The 15,316-nt window shown below is 44.5% G+C and overlaps 1 protein-coding gene across 1 annotated transcript; it reads right to left on the bottom strand.

Annotated features, from left to right (window-relative positions):
• Positions 1-416: 416 nt before the first annotated feature.
• LOC310841966 (required for drug-induced death protein 1) lies at positions 417-14,904 on the bottom strand. Its single transcript, XM_083733755.1, has 2 exons — positions 14,332-14,904; positions 417-4,095 (listed from the first exon to the last, which is right to left on the bottom strand). Exons 1-2 carry the CDS (start codon positions 14,890-14,892, stop codon positions 3,976-3,978), a joined length of 681 nt encoding a protein of 226 aa, XP_083589881.1. The 5' UTR covers positions 14,893-14,904; the 3' UTR covers positions 417-3,975.
• Positions 14,905-15,316: the final 412 nt, after the last annotated feature.

Genomic DNA, 15,316 nt, shown 5'->3' on the forward strand with positions numbered 1-15,316 from the left:
TCCAGCAACAGCAGAGGGAAGCAAAGTCTCTCCATCAACTCTACTAAGAGACTCCTTGCTTCCTCAGAACTGTTTCCATTCACCTGGTCATTGTATGAATCTTGCTTGTAACTTCTAGAATTGGTATCTTGAGTTTGCTTGCTTTCCTCTTCCTCCCCTATCCCCTTTTTTAGCTGGAGAACTGGGTGAAAATGCTCTAAATTAATGAACAAATAATTGTGATTCACAGAAGACATCCCACTTTATAGGAAGTTGTTACAGAGATCTTACCTTATGGGCTATTCGCACACCAGTTCTGAATTAATAGTACGTAAGGTAAAGGTAAAGGATGCCTGGAAGGTTAAGTCCAGGCTTGTCCACAAGACAAGATTAATAGTAGAGAATGTTTGGAAAATCAAAAGCAGATTACACACAAATTGCACTCTGGTTAAATCTATTTAATTTATCTTAGTACATCAGCTTACTTGTTAGTAGGTTCATTAATATTAAGTAAAACAAAATAACAACCAGCTTTAAAGCATACTGTATTTCTTTAAAAAAGCAAGTATTCTTGAATGAATTCTGTAAAGCTCAGAAGGTATATATAAAACGTATCAAAATTAACTATTACCTAGGTAGAAAGATATCATTTCAGGAATGCAAAGGCTTGATTCTTCTGTCAACATTGGACAAGATAATTCTTTAAATGGCAGCTTTCAGAGATTTCCATCCATAAGGTTAAACCCAGCGAGCCAGCTTAATGCTTTTTCCAGTGAGATATTCATCTGAGCTCTTACTCTTGGTGCCTAGGGCATTCCAGGAAGATGAGTTTTATTAAACACCATGACAGATACTTCTGTCCTATACACACAGGCTGCTTGATTGTCTACAGCTGCTTTGACTGGAGCAGGATAAACAGAGAGCTGTGCCAAGGCAACATCTAGTACCCAACAAATGGGGCAAAATTTTGCGTGCCATACAGATGTCTTACACACCTCCCACCAGCTTTGTAATCCTAGGTGTAGCATTCTAGCTGCAAAGAAAGATTGCTGAGGCTACTTTCTATTTCTGCCCTGATTTCTCTGCCAAAAATGCCATTGAGTGCCACATGAACTGCCCTAGACTAGTGAGGCTGTAAAGTGGCCCTCTGCACCACCAATAGAACAAGAATTGTCATTTGCAATGCTGTCAGAAGCCACATGGTCCCAGGACAATCAGATCATAAGGAGCCACCTTATACTGAGATGGACCAATTGCTCATCCAGCTTGGTATTATTTATTTACACTGACTAGTGGTGGCTCTCCAAAGTTTCAGTCTTTCCCAGCCTCACCTGGAGATGCTGGAGAGTGAACCTAGGAGCTTCTGCAGACAGACAGGTGGGAGACACTCACTTATGAATCATCTGTCATCATGGCACCAGATGGCCCATTTCTGCCTGCAGGGCTCTTCAGGAGCATTTTGCGAGGTGCTTCACAAGACCCAAGTAGGACCACCCATCCGCGGTACCTGTAAACCCCCTTTCAGCTGAGCCAGGTCTTCATCTGCCCCACAACTGATGACATATATGAAGTCAAGGGTAGGGCAGGTGGGTGTGGCTTGGCCAAAATGGCCTTGGGGGCCATGAGAGGAGGCCTAACTAGGTCTAAGTAGGCATGTGGGCTGAAGATTCCTCACCCCTGACCTACAGTCACAGGTCAAGCAGGTGATACAGAAGAAGAATTAAAGTCTACTGAAGAGTAGTGGCAGGGAAATTACATAACAGAGCAGGTGTGGAGAACCTCTTTTATAATGCTAGAACTCATGGACATACAATGAAGATGAATGTTGGAAAATTCAGGACATATTTTTAAAAATAAACACAGAAACTATGGCACTCGCTCGCAGTGATGGCCACCAATTTAAATGGGTTTGAAAGAGGATTAGATTCTTAATTCTGTGAAAGGGCTATAGATGCATCCTAGCTATGGCAGCTGTGCTCTGCCTCCAGAGCTGAAGGCACTAATGCTTCCAAATACCAGTGCTGGAGACCACAGGAGACGAGAATACTCTTGGGCTCAGGTCTTGCTTGAGAGCTTCTCATAAGCAGCTTGGCTGGGCACTGTGACAACCGGATGTCCTGATCCTGCAGGATCATCTTATGGTCTCACGTTCTAACCTGATGCTGCTGAACTACAGCTCCCATAAAGTCTTAGCTACTGAGACATGCTTGCTGAGGCTGATGGGAGTCATAGTTCTGCCACATCTGAAGGACCAAAGGTTTCCCACACCTTTAATAGAGGTTTATAAAAGTACGCATGGTGTGAAATTAGCACAGTGGTGGGGGAAATTGTTCAGCTCTTCTGGGCAGCCTTCTGGGGGCTGCATGACAGTGGTAGGCAGGGCCAGAGGCAAAAGCAGGCAGAGCAATGAATGTAAATGTTACCTTTGTACCACAGGCTAGTTTATACACACACCCCTGCCTCTATCCTCTATCCAAGCAAATGAGACTAATTATCTGCCCTCAAAAACACATTTCAGCCACTGAAGGCGGGCATGAGACAAGGCTGGTGAAAGCGGGCGTGGCTTGCAGAAATGTTCCCTTCCCTTAAGAGAGATTACCCTACCCACAGGGCTCTCACAATTCTCCAGCTGAGAACCAGGACTCCCAAGGTATCTGGAACTGATTGCAAGATGCTTGGCTACGTGATGGAGCCAATGCAATAATGTCCTCAAGTTCTCATTTTGTCAAATAATTTCTCTTCCCAATTCCCCCTTTTCGTCCATCTTTTCTGGTCTTTGCCTGCTTCTGCTGTTGCTCCTGCATGCTCTAACATGTAGACCAGGGATGGGTAACCTGTGGCTCTGCAGATACTGTTGGACTCCAATTCCCATCCACCCCAGCCAGCATGGCCAGTGGTCAGGGATGATGGGAGTTGTAGTCCAACAACATCCAGAAGTTCCCAATCTCGGATACAGACATTCCACAGATGCAGCTTTTCCTGCCTCTGTGGAACACCAGCCCACCATGCAGCATTACTAAGGCCTGACCAGAATTATGAAAACATCCTCTCTTTGTTTTCCTTTTATGTGTCTCATTTACCTGTCACTCTACCTCCATTTCTTCCTACATGCTGTCCTTTTCTTTGCCCACAGATTTTGCTTTTGTCAAGGCCAGCCCAACTAATAGGCGGTAGTACAGTCTGGTCCATTGGGTTGAATGGGGCACTACCGCACCAACTTCAGTTTACCTTCAGTCAACCTCCATCTCCCTGCTTTTTTCCATTATAATTGGTCCAAAAGATGTAACTGGCTTTCAGCTTCCTCCTCCTTAGCTTCAGTGTTTCCTATGCAGAACTCAGCAAGGAGGAGGATAGGGACAAAATTAGAATTAATTGACTTTGCCTATCATTGAATGTGGTTGTGCCTGTCATTGGCTCTGGCTCCACCTACTGTTGGCCTCCTGCCTTACACGCCAGCAGTCCCAGTGGACACCAATCACCACTGTTAGGCAAAGGTGGCTGCCTCAAGGGGTGAGGAATGGAGGTGAGGTGTTGAAGGACAGAGTTGTGCATGTCGCATAGTCTGCCCTATACTTCTCAGGCCTCATGTGTGGTGGGGGACACTGTCCTGCCACCAATGTTCATTCAGTTGACAATCCAGTTGGATTTTGCACATGGAATGGGAGGTGGGGTGCCATACTTGCCTCAGGTGGCCAATTGTCTTGGGCCAATCATGCTGGTGAGTGGTTGACACACAATTACTATATTTCTAAAGCTAGCCCAGCTAATCAACGTTTTGTTCTTTTGGCCTTACTCATTCTGTTGATCAAAGCACTTGTCAGAGAACTACTCAAGTCCAGAGCAGCAAATGAGCCATCAATCTTTTCTATTTTTTCTTTCTTGGTGCTGAGTTGGGAGACATTTCTGAAGACGAAGTTTCAGCGAAAGGGAAATTTGGCCAGGTGCTTCAACGACTGTTCCTCCCGTCTTCAACCCAAATGTGGCAGGCTGCAAGTCTTAACGAAATGCCGTAGCTATTGAAACAGCCACTCCAAGAGGAGATGAGTAGGCATTAGCTAATCCCTGCAGACCGAGTACCAGATAACGGCATCCTTTTTGCAGTGCTTTGCCCACATTCTAGAAGAAAAGAACAGAGAACACTACTGAAGAGCAGGACATACTCAAGAAAGTGACAACATATACCCCACGTTTCCTCAAGGTGTCATACATGGGTCTCCCAACCTCTCCATTTTAATCTCACAGCAACCCTGTAAAGTAGTTTAGGCTGAGAGATTGTGACTGGCCCAAGGTCACCCAGTGAACTTCATATCTGAGTTGAAATTTGAACCCCTGTCTTCCAGGTCCTGGTCCAACACTAACCATTACACCACACATATTTTTACATTTATTTTCAGCTACAAAAAAAATATTATTTGAGTGAGGCTGTTCTCACAATGCTTTCTGGTCACAAGGTATAGGAAAGCCAGTGCAGTGTACAGTAGTACCTCGGGTTACATATGCTTCAGGTTACATATGTTTCAGGTTACAGACGCCGCTAACCCAGAAATAGTACCTCGGGTTAAGAACTTTGCTTCAGGATGAGAACAGAAATCATGCTGTGGCGGTGTAGCGGCAGCAGGAGGCCCTATTAGCTGAAGTGGTGCTTCAGGTTAAGAACAGTTTCAGGTTAAGAATGGACCTCCGGAACGAATTAAGTACTTAACCTGAGGTACCACTGTACTAGAAAGAGTGGTGTACTCAGATCTGGGAGACCGGGGTTTGAATCCCTACTTAGCCATGAAGCTCACTGTGGAGCTGGCCACCATCTCTCAGCCTACACTACCACACAGAGTTACTGGTTAATGATATGGGGTGCAGCCCCTTAGTTCCTTGGGGCGGGGAGCAGGATACATTTGTAACAAGGGCCAGCTCACACGTGAGACAAGGTGAGGCGATCATCTCAGGTGCAGGGATCCACAGGAGCAGCAGGTTCTGATATAGATTTTTATCCCCCTTGCCCTGGTTTCTAATGTAGATCTCCACTTACCTATTCTACTCTGCTGGGGAGCAGGGCACTAATTTGTGGCTTGCCTCAGGTGTCAAAATGTATTGGGCTGGTCCTGGATACCATACTGATTTCATCTGAATGTGACTTTTGAAAGTGGTCAGAGCCAGCATTTATCACATTCAGGCTTTGTTTTCCATGCAATTCCTCTATATTATATCACTTTCGTTGACCAACCTACGTACATATATATGCACACATACGGACATTCCTTTCCTGCCTTATACCTCAAAGGGTTCTCAAAACAGCTTACAAATAATGTAAACCCAAACAGAAAATATACAATGCAACCCCCACCTACCTCCATTTCCTTCTCACCAAAACCACTTTCTTTACACTGCCTGCACCCCTTTATGAAGGCACATCAAGCGCCTCAGAACTCCATTAAAATCTGAGAAGAGGAAGAATGTGAGGGAGGGGAAAGAGAGACCATGTTGGCCATCAGGGAATGACTGTTTCCACCTGCCTTGCACCACTCTTCAGCAGGAGTGCTAGATTGGCTCCACTGGTGCATTTGCACTATGCCATCATCCCTACCTTCCTCCCCTTCTCCTGACAACTCATGGGGTCAGGTGAGTACTACCACTCTACCAAGGTATCTGCTACTGCCTAAGGAAGCTGCTTCCAAAATAAAGCAATGGGGACTTTCTGGTCTTTGGTTTGTTTGGTTTTGCTAGGAGCTAATGTCATCAGCTTTGCAATATTCAATATTTTTGAATATTGGTGACCTTTGTGTTCACTTAAATTTTGTTGATTTTTTTTAGTAATTTGTTGTAATGGTGTTCTACTTTTAATTGGATATCATTGTCGCACTGCTCCCTTTAGACTCTTTCTTTTTATATGAATCTATGACTATCAGCTTTTTGAAAAAGCCTTTATTTAGATAGGTAAAGTTGTTGCCTTTATTTTATAACATAACAAGCCTTAAGGAATAGAGGGTTGAAAAGACATTAAAAATAACAAAAGGCAGCTCCCCCAGATTCATGCTGGGACAAATGAAACAAAACCTCACTGGAAGCTGGAGGCTGCTATGCTGTTTTTGCAGCAAATACTTGGTGCTGGAGGAGTGTATGAGACTCCCTGGAATTCAAGCTATTTCCTTTAGACTGAGATTGCCTCAAGTACTAGATTACACAACACCAGCTATCTATCACCATGGGCTCATTCATCATTTCGTACTCAGGAAAAACTTACTTGTGGATTGTTGAGTGAGTCTGAATAAAGACTTGGTCATATCCACACTATACATTCAAAACACTAGGATACCACATTAATTATCAAAAGCTAATGCTATTCTAGGCTGCATAAACAGAACTATAGGGTCCTCATCAAGGGACGTAATAGTTCCGCTCCATTTCGCCTTGAGTATACCACTCTGGGGAACTGTGTCTAGTTCTGGGCACTACAATTTAAGAAGGATATTGACAAGCTGGAACGTGTGCAGAGGAGGGCTACCAGGATTATCAAGGTCACATTATGAGGAATTGCAGTTGGGTATGTTTAGCCTGGATAGGAGGAGACTGAGAGGAGATATAATAGCTATCTTCAAATATCTAAATGGCTGTCACATGCAAGATGGAGAAAGCTTGCTCTCTCTTTCTCTGGAGGGTTGGACCCAAACCAGTGGCTTCAAGTTATAAACAATGAGATTCCAACTAAACATTGGGAAGAACTTTCTGATGGTAAGAGCTGTTTGGCAGTGGAATGGACTCCCTTGGAAGATGGTGGATTCTCCTTCATTGGAGGTTTTTAAGAAGAGGTTGGATGGCCATCTGTCAGGGATGTTTTAGCTGATTCCTGTACTGCAGGCGGTTGAAATAGTTGACCCTCAGGGTCCTTTCCAACTCTTCAATTCTATGAAGTGGCTAAATTTTGGCCCTTTGGTCCAAACTACAGTGGTACCTCGGGTTACATACACTTCAGGTTACAGACGCTTCAGGTTACAGACTCCGCTAACCCGGAAATATTACCTTGGGTTAAGAACTTTGCTTCAGGATGAGAACAGAAATTTTGCTCCGGCGGTGCGGCAGCAGTGGGAGGCCCCATTAGCTAAAGTGGTGCTTCAGGTTAAGAACAGTTTCAGGTTAAGTACGGACCTCCGGAACGAATTAAGTACTTAACCTGAGGTACCACTGTAATTCTAAAACTTGCTGCAGCAGCAAACGTAAGGCTGGGAAGTGATTGAACTTATGACCCTCTAGTTGTTGGACTACAAATTCCATCATCCCTGACCACAGGCCATGTTGGCTGGGCTGATGGGAGTTGTAATCCAACATTATCTGGAAGGTTCAGAGTTTCCCATCTCTGTGATAGGGCCTACAAATAGTTGCACAATCACACCTCTTTAAAATGCACTGGTGCAGCCAACTCCCTGTCAAATGCTTAGAATTGCGTTAAGTCATTGGTGCAAGATCAGAATAAATTCCTGTTCAAGGAAGAGAAAGATGAAGCTGGAAAGCCACCAACAGAGGTGGTCACATAGAGGACATCATTGTCTCATCCTCTATCTAGCCTTGGCCAAATTACTTCACCTCTTTTGTTTCATTGGGCCTGGCAGAGATTGTGTCATAAAATGCATGGACCTTGGCCAAAACAATGGAGCCCTGATTTCAACAGGGTTCAAGGTACTTTCCAACACAAACATACAGCATGACCTTTGTGTTCATTTCCTATGCATGATGAAGCAATATTTAAGAGGCGGGATGTGAAAGTCTCACCGAAACCTGTACCAATGACACAGACAACAAATCATGGCCATCAAACTCCCTGTGTACACACATTATACCTTTAAATCACATTTGAAGCACATTTGCTCCCTCAAAGAATTCTTGGCACTGCACTTTGTTAAGGGTTACTGGAATTGTAACTCTTTGAGGGGTAAACTACAATGCCCATGATTCTTTGAGGAAAAGAATGTGTTTCAAATGTGCTTTAAAGGTGACATGACTGCTGCATGTTGGATCTTATATACAAGACTTATCAGCACCAACACATGAGCTAATCATCCTTTCAGTTGAGTCATACAATATATGAAATTTCCACAGACAACCTGATGCTTACTATTTTGTCCAGGAATAGGGAACCTATGGCCATTGTCCCTGACTGAATGACCTTGGACCAGTCACTTGGGCCAGAGTAACCTACTTCACAGGGTTGTTGTAAGAATAAAAAGGGAAAGGGTCATTTATATCCCAATGAGTTCAAGGTGACATTCATGGCTCTCCCCACCTCTCCATTTTCTCCTCACAACCACCGTGTGAGGTAAATTAGGCTGGGAGACAGTGACTGGCCAAAGGTCACCCAGTGAGCTTCCTAGCTGAGTGGGGATTTGAACCCTAGTTTCCCAGGTCCTAGTCCAACATTCTAACCACTACACCACACTGGCCACCTTGACCTCCTTGCAGAAAAGGGTTGTTATGGGGGAAAGACTGGTAATTCCAATGGCAGAGCATGTAGAAGTTCGCAGGTTCAATCCCCAGGTAGTGCTGAAACCCTGGAGAGCCCCTGATAGTCATTGTAGACTGAGCAAGATGGACCAATGGTTTGATTCAGTATAAGGCAGCTTCCTATGTTCTTAAAAGGACAGGTATACGTACAATGAATTAGTAAATAAATAAACAGCAAGAGTAGTATTTTCAGTGGTAAAACTCTTGCAGCAAACCAGCAGCAAAGTGTTAATGCTGATGCAGTCGGACACAGAACGGAAGGGAGGTCTATTATTTTATCTCTTTGTCTCTGTTGCGGAGGGTGGGAAACGAACCTCACACTTCTTGCTAATTGGAACATTGTCAAAGTAAGGATGCCAAGCGAAGAAATGCGGCACAAAGAGATGCAAAGCATTTGTCACGTGGATTAGCTTAGAGTATTTTACAGACTGAAATGGCAGGTCTCTCTTTTGATCTACAGGAATGCTGGCTTCAGCTCAGATAGGACTGGTTTCTTCTTAAAAGGGAAAGGGAAAAGGAAAAGGAAAGGGGGGAGGTGAAATCCAACAGGCTCTTTCACTGGATTTAACTTGTTATTTGTTTTTTCAAAGACAATTCTGTTTGTGCTGCAAGAGCAGCATTCTGCCACAAGAATTACCCAAAGAAGATCGCATGAACATAAACTTGTTATTACGTACTTATAAGTGGAACCTGCAACAAAATGCTGCACTCTTTTTTCAGGATTCCAGCCACTCAATTTCCCCTTGTCCCCTCCCAACAGTCAACAGTCAACCAACCAGCATTCTGTAGCCACTGAGCAGCACTCTCAGTCCTCACTAGGTTCTTTGCAGGGAGGAGTGTCCTTCACCTTTTATCCAAGGATATATAGATATTTAATTCTCAAACCTGGTTATGAACTCCCTCAAACCTGCTAAGAGGCCTCTTCTGGATCAGGCCAGTGGCCCACGCCCACCTAGTGCAGCATCCTGCTCTAACAACCAGATGCCCATAGGAAGCCCGAAAGCAGCAGCTGGGCACAACAACACTATCCATCTTCTGCCGTTTCCCTGCTGCCAGCATTCAGAAGTATGCTGCCTCCAACAGTGAAGGTTAATAGCACAGCCATCAGAGTTAGTAGCCAGTCACTGATACTCCTTATTTTCTGTGTGTTGTTTTGCCTACAGAAACAACAGCATTCACATCCGGGGCACTATAAACAGAGGAATGTATTATGCCTCACCTATCTGTCTACATGAAGTTCCATAAGGGGGGAAAAATCAGATCCCTTTTACCAAGTAATTTGCAATCTAAATAGGCAACAGGGGGGGAAAAATGGGGTTTGGAGAGAGAAGCAAATGTGTGAGCAAAAGCAGGTTAACGCACTTAATACTTCGCTACAGGAAGATGGATTAAGAGGTTTTTAAGCCTTGTAGAAAGACTTGGATTTTGAGGAGAGTGTTGAAGGGGTGGGGCAGACAGACAGACAAGAGAGAGAGCCCAAATCAAGGTTTTAATGCTTCCCTGAATGAGTTAGGACCCAGTTATCTAAAGAAGCACCTCCCTTGGCATTGTCCTGCCTGGGCATTTAAGATTTGTCAGGAAGGTCCTTCTTGTCACTCTATCACTAAGAAAACCTTAGGTGCTTTAGCTTGAGACAGGGCCTTCTCAGTGATGGCACCTTGAATGTGACATGTTCTTCCCTTGAGGCATGATTGGCACCAACATGGTTCAACTATTGGCATCAGCTGAACAAATTCATCAGAAGGGTTTTGAGATATTGAGCCACCTGGTACAGATACAGAATGAGCTTACTTCAGGGATCCCCTTACCCCATACATGTCCATTCAACCACTTTGAGGAACTAACGCTTTTACAAGTACCACAAAATATTTGTCCTGCACTGGTAGGGAACTGAATTTTCAGCAGCAGTTACATTTTTTAACTCCTTACCCATTGATATGAAGCAGGTGCCTTCATTGTATTGTTTTTAATGCCTACTAAATTATTTGTTGCTTAGGCAAGCCCACCCACATATGTAAGGTTGTCATGCATTTTAATAGGCTTTTTAAAAAAGGTGTACAGTACTTCAAACCACTGATTTTATGTATACTTTGATAGTTTAGGCCAGCTTGTCTTTAACTTCTGCTTTTATTGATAACTATAATGTAATTATCTAATCATGCCCTTCCTCCAAAAGCAAGTAAACCAATTAGCGGTTTTGACAAGAGGCATACATATTTTATAATTAAATAAATAAATATTACTATTCAGGCTTGAGATAGTTTTATTGACTAGTTTTGTATTGTTTTTATCTGATTGTGACCCTACTTGAGTTTGCTTTTTAGTGAAGGAAGTGATACAAAATTTTCTAAATAACTAAAACAAAATGGAATTTAAAACAATAAACTTTTAGTGTACAAATTTAAACAACTGATTGCATTCAGGATAGCACGGTTACAAGGAAAATGAACATTCTTGTCTCCTACCACTTTGTCACCTGATACACACATGCATATATTGTATAGGATCCACCCTATTCTTTTTATTGTACTTTGTTTTAATAGATTTTAATATTGTGTTTTTATATTGGTGTGACCCACACTGGGACCATTTGATGAAGGGCAAGTAAGGAATCAAATTACTACTATTAATTTTATTATCACAAGAATTTTGGTTTCGGCATTTATTAGACCCTTTTCTTCTTTAATGAGATTCCCCCCCCCCACGACTGTTTTAAATAGTGTTGCTGTCAACTATCTAAGACCAGCTGCTGCATTAATTATAACAAAATTAACTGTTATTAATTATGAGGACAGGAATTCAGCTATATTAATCAGGCATCTGAAAAATAAGCAGCTAAGCTTTTAATGATCAAAACTTGAAATGAAATAAGCTAAATGATTTTTTATAAAAAAATTAATAAATCCACATTTTTAGAGAACACTGAAAATGGCTCAGATGCAGGATGCCACTGTGTCATACATCCTGCCAGATTTTCACTGGAGCACCAACAAAGAGAAATTATGGCTATCTTTCATTGATACACAACTGCTACACCAATGCGTTTTTTATTATCTCTTTTGTACCTACAACCACCCAATTCAGATTTGTAACCAGGTCTCATCACAGTGACTTGCCAAAGGCAATTTTATATAGTTGCACTTGATTCAATCATTTCCACAGCATGTATACTTTGCATGTTTTCTTTTTCATCCTGAAAGGAAGTGTGAAAAATAGAGCAGTTATTTTATCTGCCAAGCCATTGAAAATCTACCATAGTGTTTTTGCCACTTGAATAAGTTTCTGGTTTATTTCTTCATATGTTTATGTTTTGGTTTTTTGCCTCAGTTTTTATTGTTTGTTTTAATATTGAATGGATATTTGTATTTTTGTATACAACGCGATGACATCTATATATGGATGAAGATTTGCCTATTTCAATACTTTTAGCCATTATGGGATTCTTAACTTAGTCCTCATCAAACTCCAATGTGGAGTGCTGATTTTAACTTACAAAGCCCTAAGAGATGGGTAGGGAACCCGTGGCTCTGCTGATATGGTTGGGTTACAACTGCTTTCATCCCTGACCACTGGCCATGCTGGGGCTGATGAGAATTGCAATCCAATAACAACAGGAGAGCAACGAAGTACCTCAAGAATCGCCTCTCGCTCATGACCTTGCTCTTAGATGAGCATTAGAGACCCTCCTCCATCCATGGAAGTATAACAGAAAAGACAGTCTTTTCCACTGAGGTACATAGTTTATGAAACACCCTCCCCCAACCACCCTCATTATTGTCTTTTTGACTTCAGGTCAAAATATTTTTTTATTTGCACAGGCTGGCTGTTGTGCTGGAACCTTAACATGACAAGGGAAGAAATTTCACTTCACTTTATGATAGCGAATGTAGAGAGTGGCTGTTATTTTGCACAACTTAATCTGGGTTTGAGATATCTTTTAGCCACAAACAAACACCTGGCCTCTCTGTGTGTGCATTTTAACACAAAAAGTCTCCTTATCTTCATGGTCCATTCTTTTATTTCCTTTTATAGGTAAAGGTAAAGGGACCCCTGACCGTTAGGTCCAGTCGTGGCCGACTCTGGATTGCGGCGCTCATCTCACTTTACTGGCCGAGGAAGCCGGCGTACAGCTTCCAGGTCATGTGGCCAGCATGACTAAGCCACTTCTGGTGAACCAGAGCAGCGCATGGAAATGCCGTTTACCTTCCCACCAGAGCGGTACCTATTTATCTACTTGCACTTTGACGTGCTTTTGAACTGCTAGGTTGGCAGGAGCTGGGACCAAGCAACGGGAGCTCACCCCGTTGTGGGGATTCGAACCGCCGACCTTCTGATTGGCAAGTCCTAGGCTCTGTGGTTTAACCCACAGCGCCACCCGCATCCCTATTTCCTTTTATAAAACCATATAAAACCAGTGTCCCACAGCTACTACAAGATTATCTTTCCTAATTAGAGCAATAGACAGCAAAACCAACCCAGATCTCTTTTTGTCTCTAGAAAGCCCCACTCTGACCATGTGGTTTCTCGAATGATTCTTCCCCAAATCCATAGCTTCCCCCTTTTTTTGCGGGAAATTCCCTTATTCCAGCGCTGTTTCCCGCTGCACATTGTTAGATATCCCGTAGACTGTCCCAGGGACAGGTGAGGCTGCTGATCCCTTATTTTCAAATCTGAAAGTTGACAGCTATGCCCAATTCCCTAAACTGAGCAAACTAGATGACCTCCAAGATCCCGTCCAACTTCAACATCCTACAGTCCTTCAAAAGCAGGTGGCTTCAGACTTGCAATGAACATGCACACAAGGATGTCAACAACTGGGATTGTTGCTATGACCTCTGAAAGCGAGAAAGGGCTGTCTTGGATCACTGTACAGAAGACCTTACGAATGCTGAGAGAACTGAACTGAGCACCATCCTGGACCCTCTACATGTTCTCTAGGAGTCATCTGAACAGAAAGGTTAAGCATATACCCTTGCGCACAAGGCCAGCCCAAGACATTTTGGCACCTGAGGAAAATGATACGATAATCTTTATTGTCATTGTCCCATACAGAACAACGAAATTGAAAAAAAATCTACATCAGACACTCAAAAACCCACAAGCCAGCTATCCCAGCCTGGTTAGGCCCTCAAAACACCCCGCTTTCACACCCAAGCCCACCAGGGAAGAAGGGGTGAGTGAATATCTGCATCAGGAACAAAGGAGGAATAGAGATCTACATCAGGATCTGTTGCCCCGGGGATCCTGTCACCTGAGGCCAGGGGTACCAACTTGAATAAAATATTGAGAGAGACCAGGTAAGTCCAGCCCCATATAATTCATTGCATGACATGGCACATGAACACCATGTGAATGGCAATGCCCATCAACTTAGGGGACCCTGGCACCCTCAAATATATATATTTTGGGGGGGGGGCTAAGGGACCTCCACCCCCTAGGAGTTGGCTGCTGTGCCTGAGGCGGTTGCCTCACTTAGCCAGCCTCCTGCATGAACGCCACTCAGACCAAATATCCCACATTCCCGCAACATAACTCGAGGTGCCTATGTCGCGGTTGGGTGAGATCCAGTTTTTTACCACTCTGACAACAAGGTGCTAGTGAAGTGTGGTGAAGGCATTTCAACAATCCGATGCGTCCAGAAATCCCCCAGCAATTTTTAAATATTTGTTTTATTATATAATATGACCGAAGTCTGCCCTCATCCTCTCCGATAGCCGGGGCGCTGAGGCTGGGCAAGACACTCGCCTAGCGAGGCTGACCCCCGAATAACGGACCTGCGCGCGATGATCCGCCGAGCGCGCAGGGCCTCGGGGCGCCCGAAGCGGCTGAGGCGCCCCTCGTCCCGCCGCCCTCGCCGCCTACCTTGCCGTATTTCTTGAGCTTCCTCCTGCGCTTCTTGCTCTTTCGCTCGGCTTTGGGCTGCTGCTCGTCCCCCGCGCCGCCGAGAGGCTCGTACCTGTCCGGGAGGACGGCGAAGGCGACTTTCTTGGAGGCGAAGCCGGACTCCCCCTCCTCAGCGTCGCCGCTTGGGGCTGTCTGCCTCCTCTCCTCCTCCTCCTCTTCTTCCTCCTCCTTTTCCAGGATAGAGATTTCGTCCTCCGCAGGCCCCCGCCGGGGGTAGTTGGCTCTCCGGGTCCCCCCGACGGTCATGGCGCCCGCAGGTGGCCCCGCGGAGAATGCGCAGGCGGCGCTGGGGAAGATCCTGAGGCACCTTTGCTGCTTTCCCTCAGCCGAGCGCGCAGCAGGAGATCCGCGCGCCGGACCGGCGGGAGAGAAGTAACAGGTGGCGCTCAAGGGACACTTTCGCATAGGCGGCGCCAGCGCCAAGGCCGCAGCCTGCCCTCCCTGTGTCCCCACAAAAGGGCCGCGGGCGGGGAGAGTCCGCTTCCCGAGGCTTGGCAGCTGATCCAAGAAGTCCAACATCCTGTGCCAAACGGCGCTGTTGACAACACACACACACACACACCCATTTCCAGGGCTTCCTGTTGCACCAGGCACTTCACATACCGACGCACAATAGCCGTGATCGGTAGGCTCAGGCAGGGAAAACAATGGCGTTGTGTGCGACTGAACTCTTAAAACAAAAGAAAAAAGTGCTGCCTCAGGAGAAGGGCAATTTCCTCCCCGGGATATTTGATCCATTGGCTTCTTCGGAAATTTATAAAGCTGATGGGACAGTTGATTTGGAAAAGTTTCCTTGTCATCTTCTGCTTTCCCTCTTCCGCTTCCAGACCCAATAAAGTGTGAGGCCTTGAGATGAAAAAGATGTTGAAATATACATTTTTTAAAAAAACCAGAAGCATTTTTACTTGGTATTATAGGTCAGGACATTCATAGGCAAGATGTT

The sequence above is a fragment of the Podarcis gaigeae genome, assembly GCF_964106915.1.
Source record: "Podarcis gaigeae genome assembly, chromosome: 3".
Lineage (NCBI taxonomy): Eukaryota > Metazoa > Chordata > Lepidosauria > Squamata > Lacertidae > Podarcis > Podarcis gaigeae.

Bases quoted from the DNA above. Each gene is read 5' to 3' on its own strand.
- LOC310841966 (XM_083733755.1), bottom strand. From the start codon at position 14,892: ATGTTGGACTTCTTGGATCAGCTGCCAAGCCTCGGGAAGCGGACTCTC. The intron at 4,096-14,331 runs GTAGGCGGCGAG...CTTTTCTTCTAG, and splicing joins AGCTCAAGAAATACGGCAAG to AATGTGGGCAAAGCACTGCA.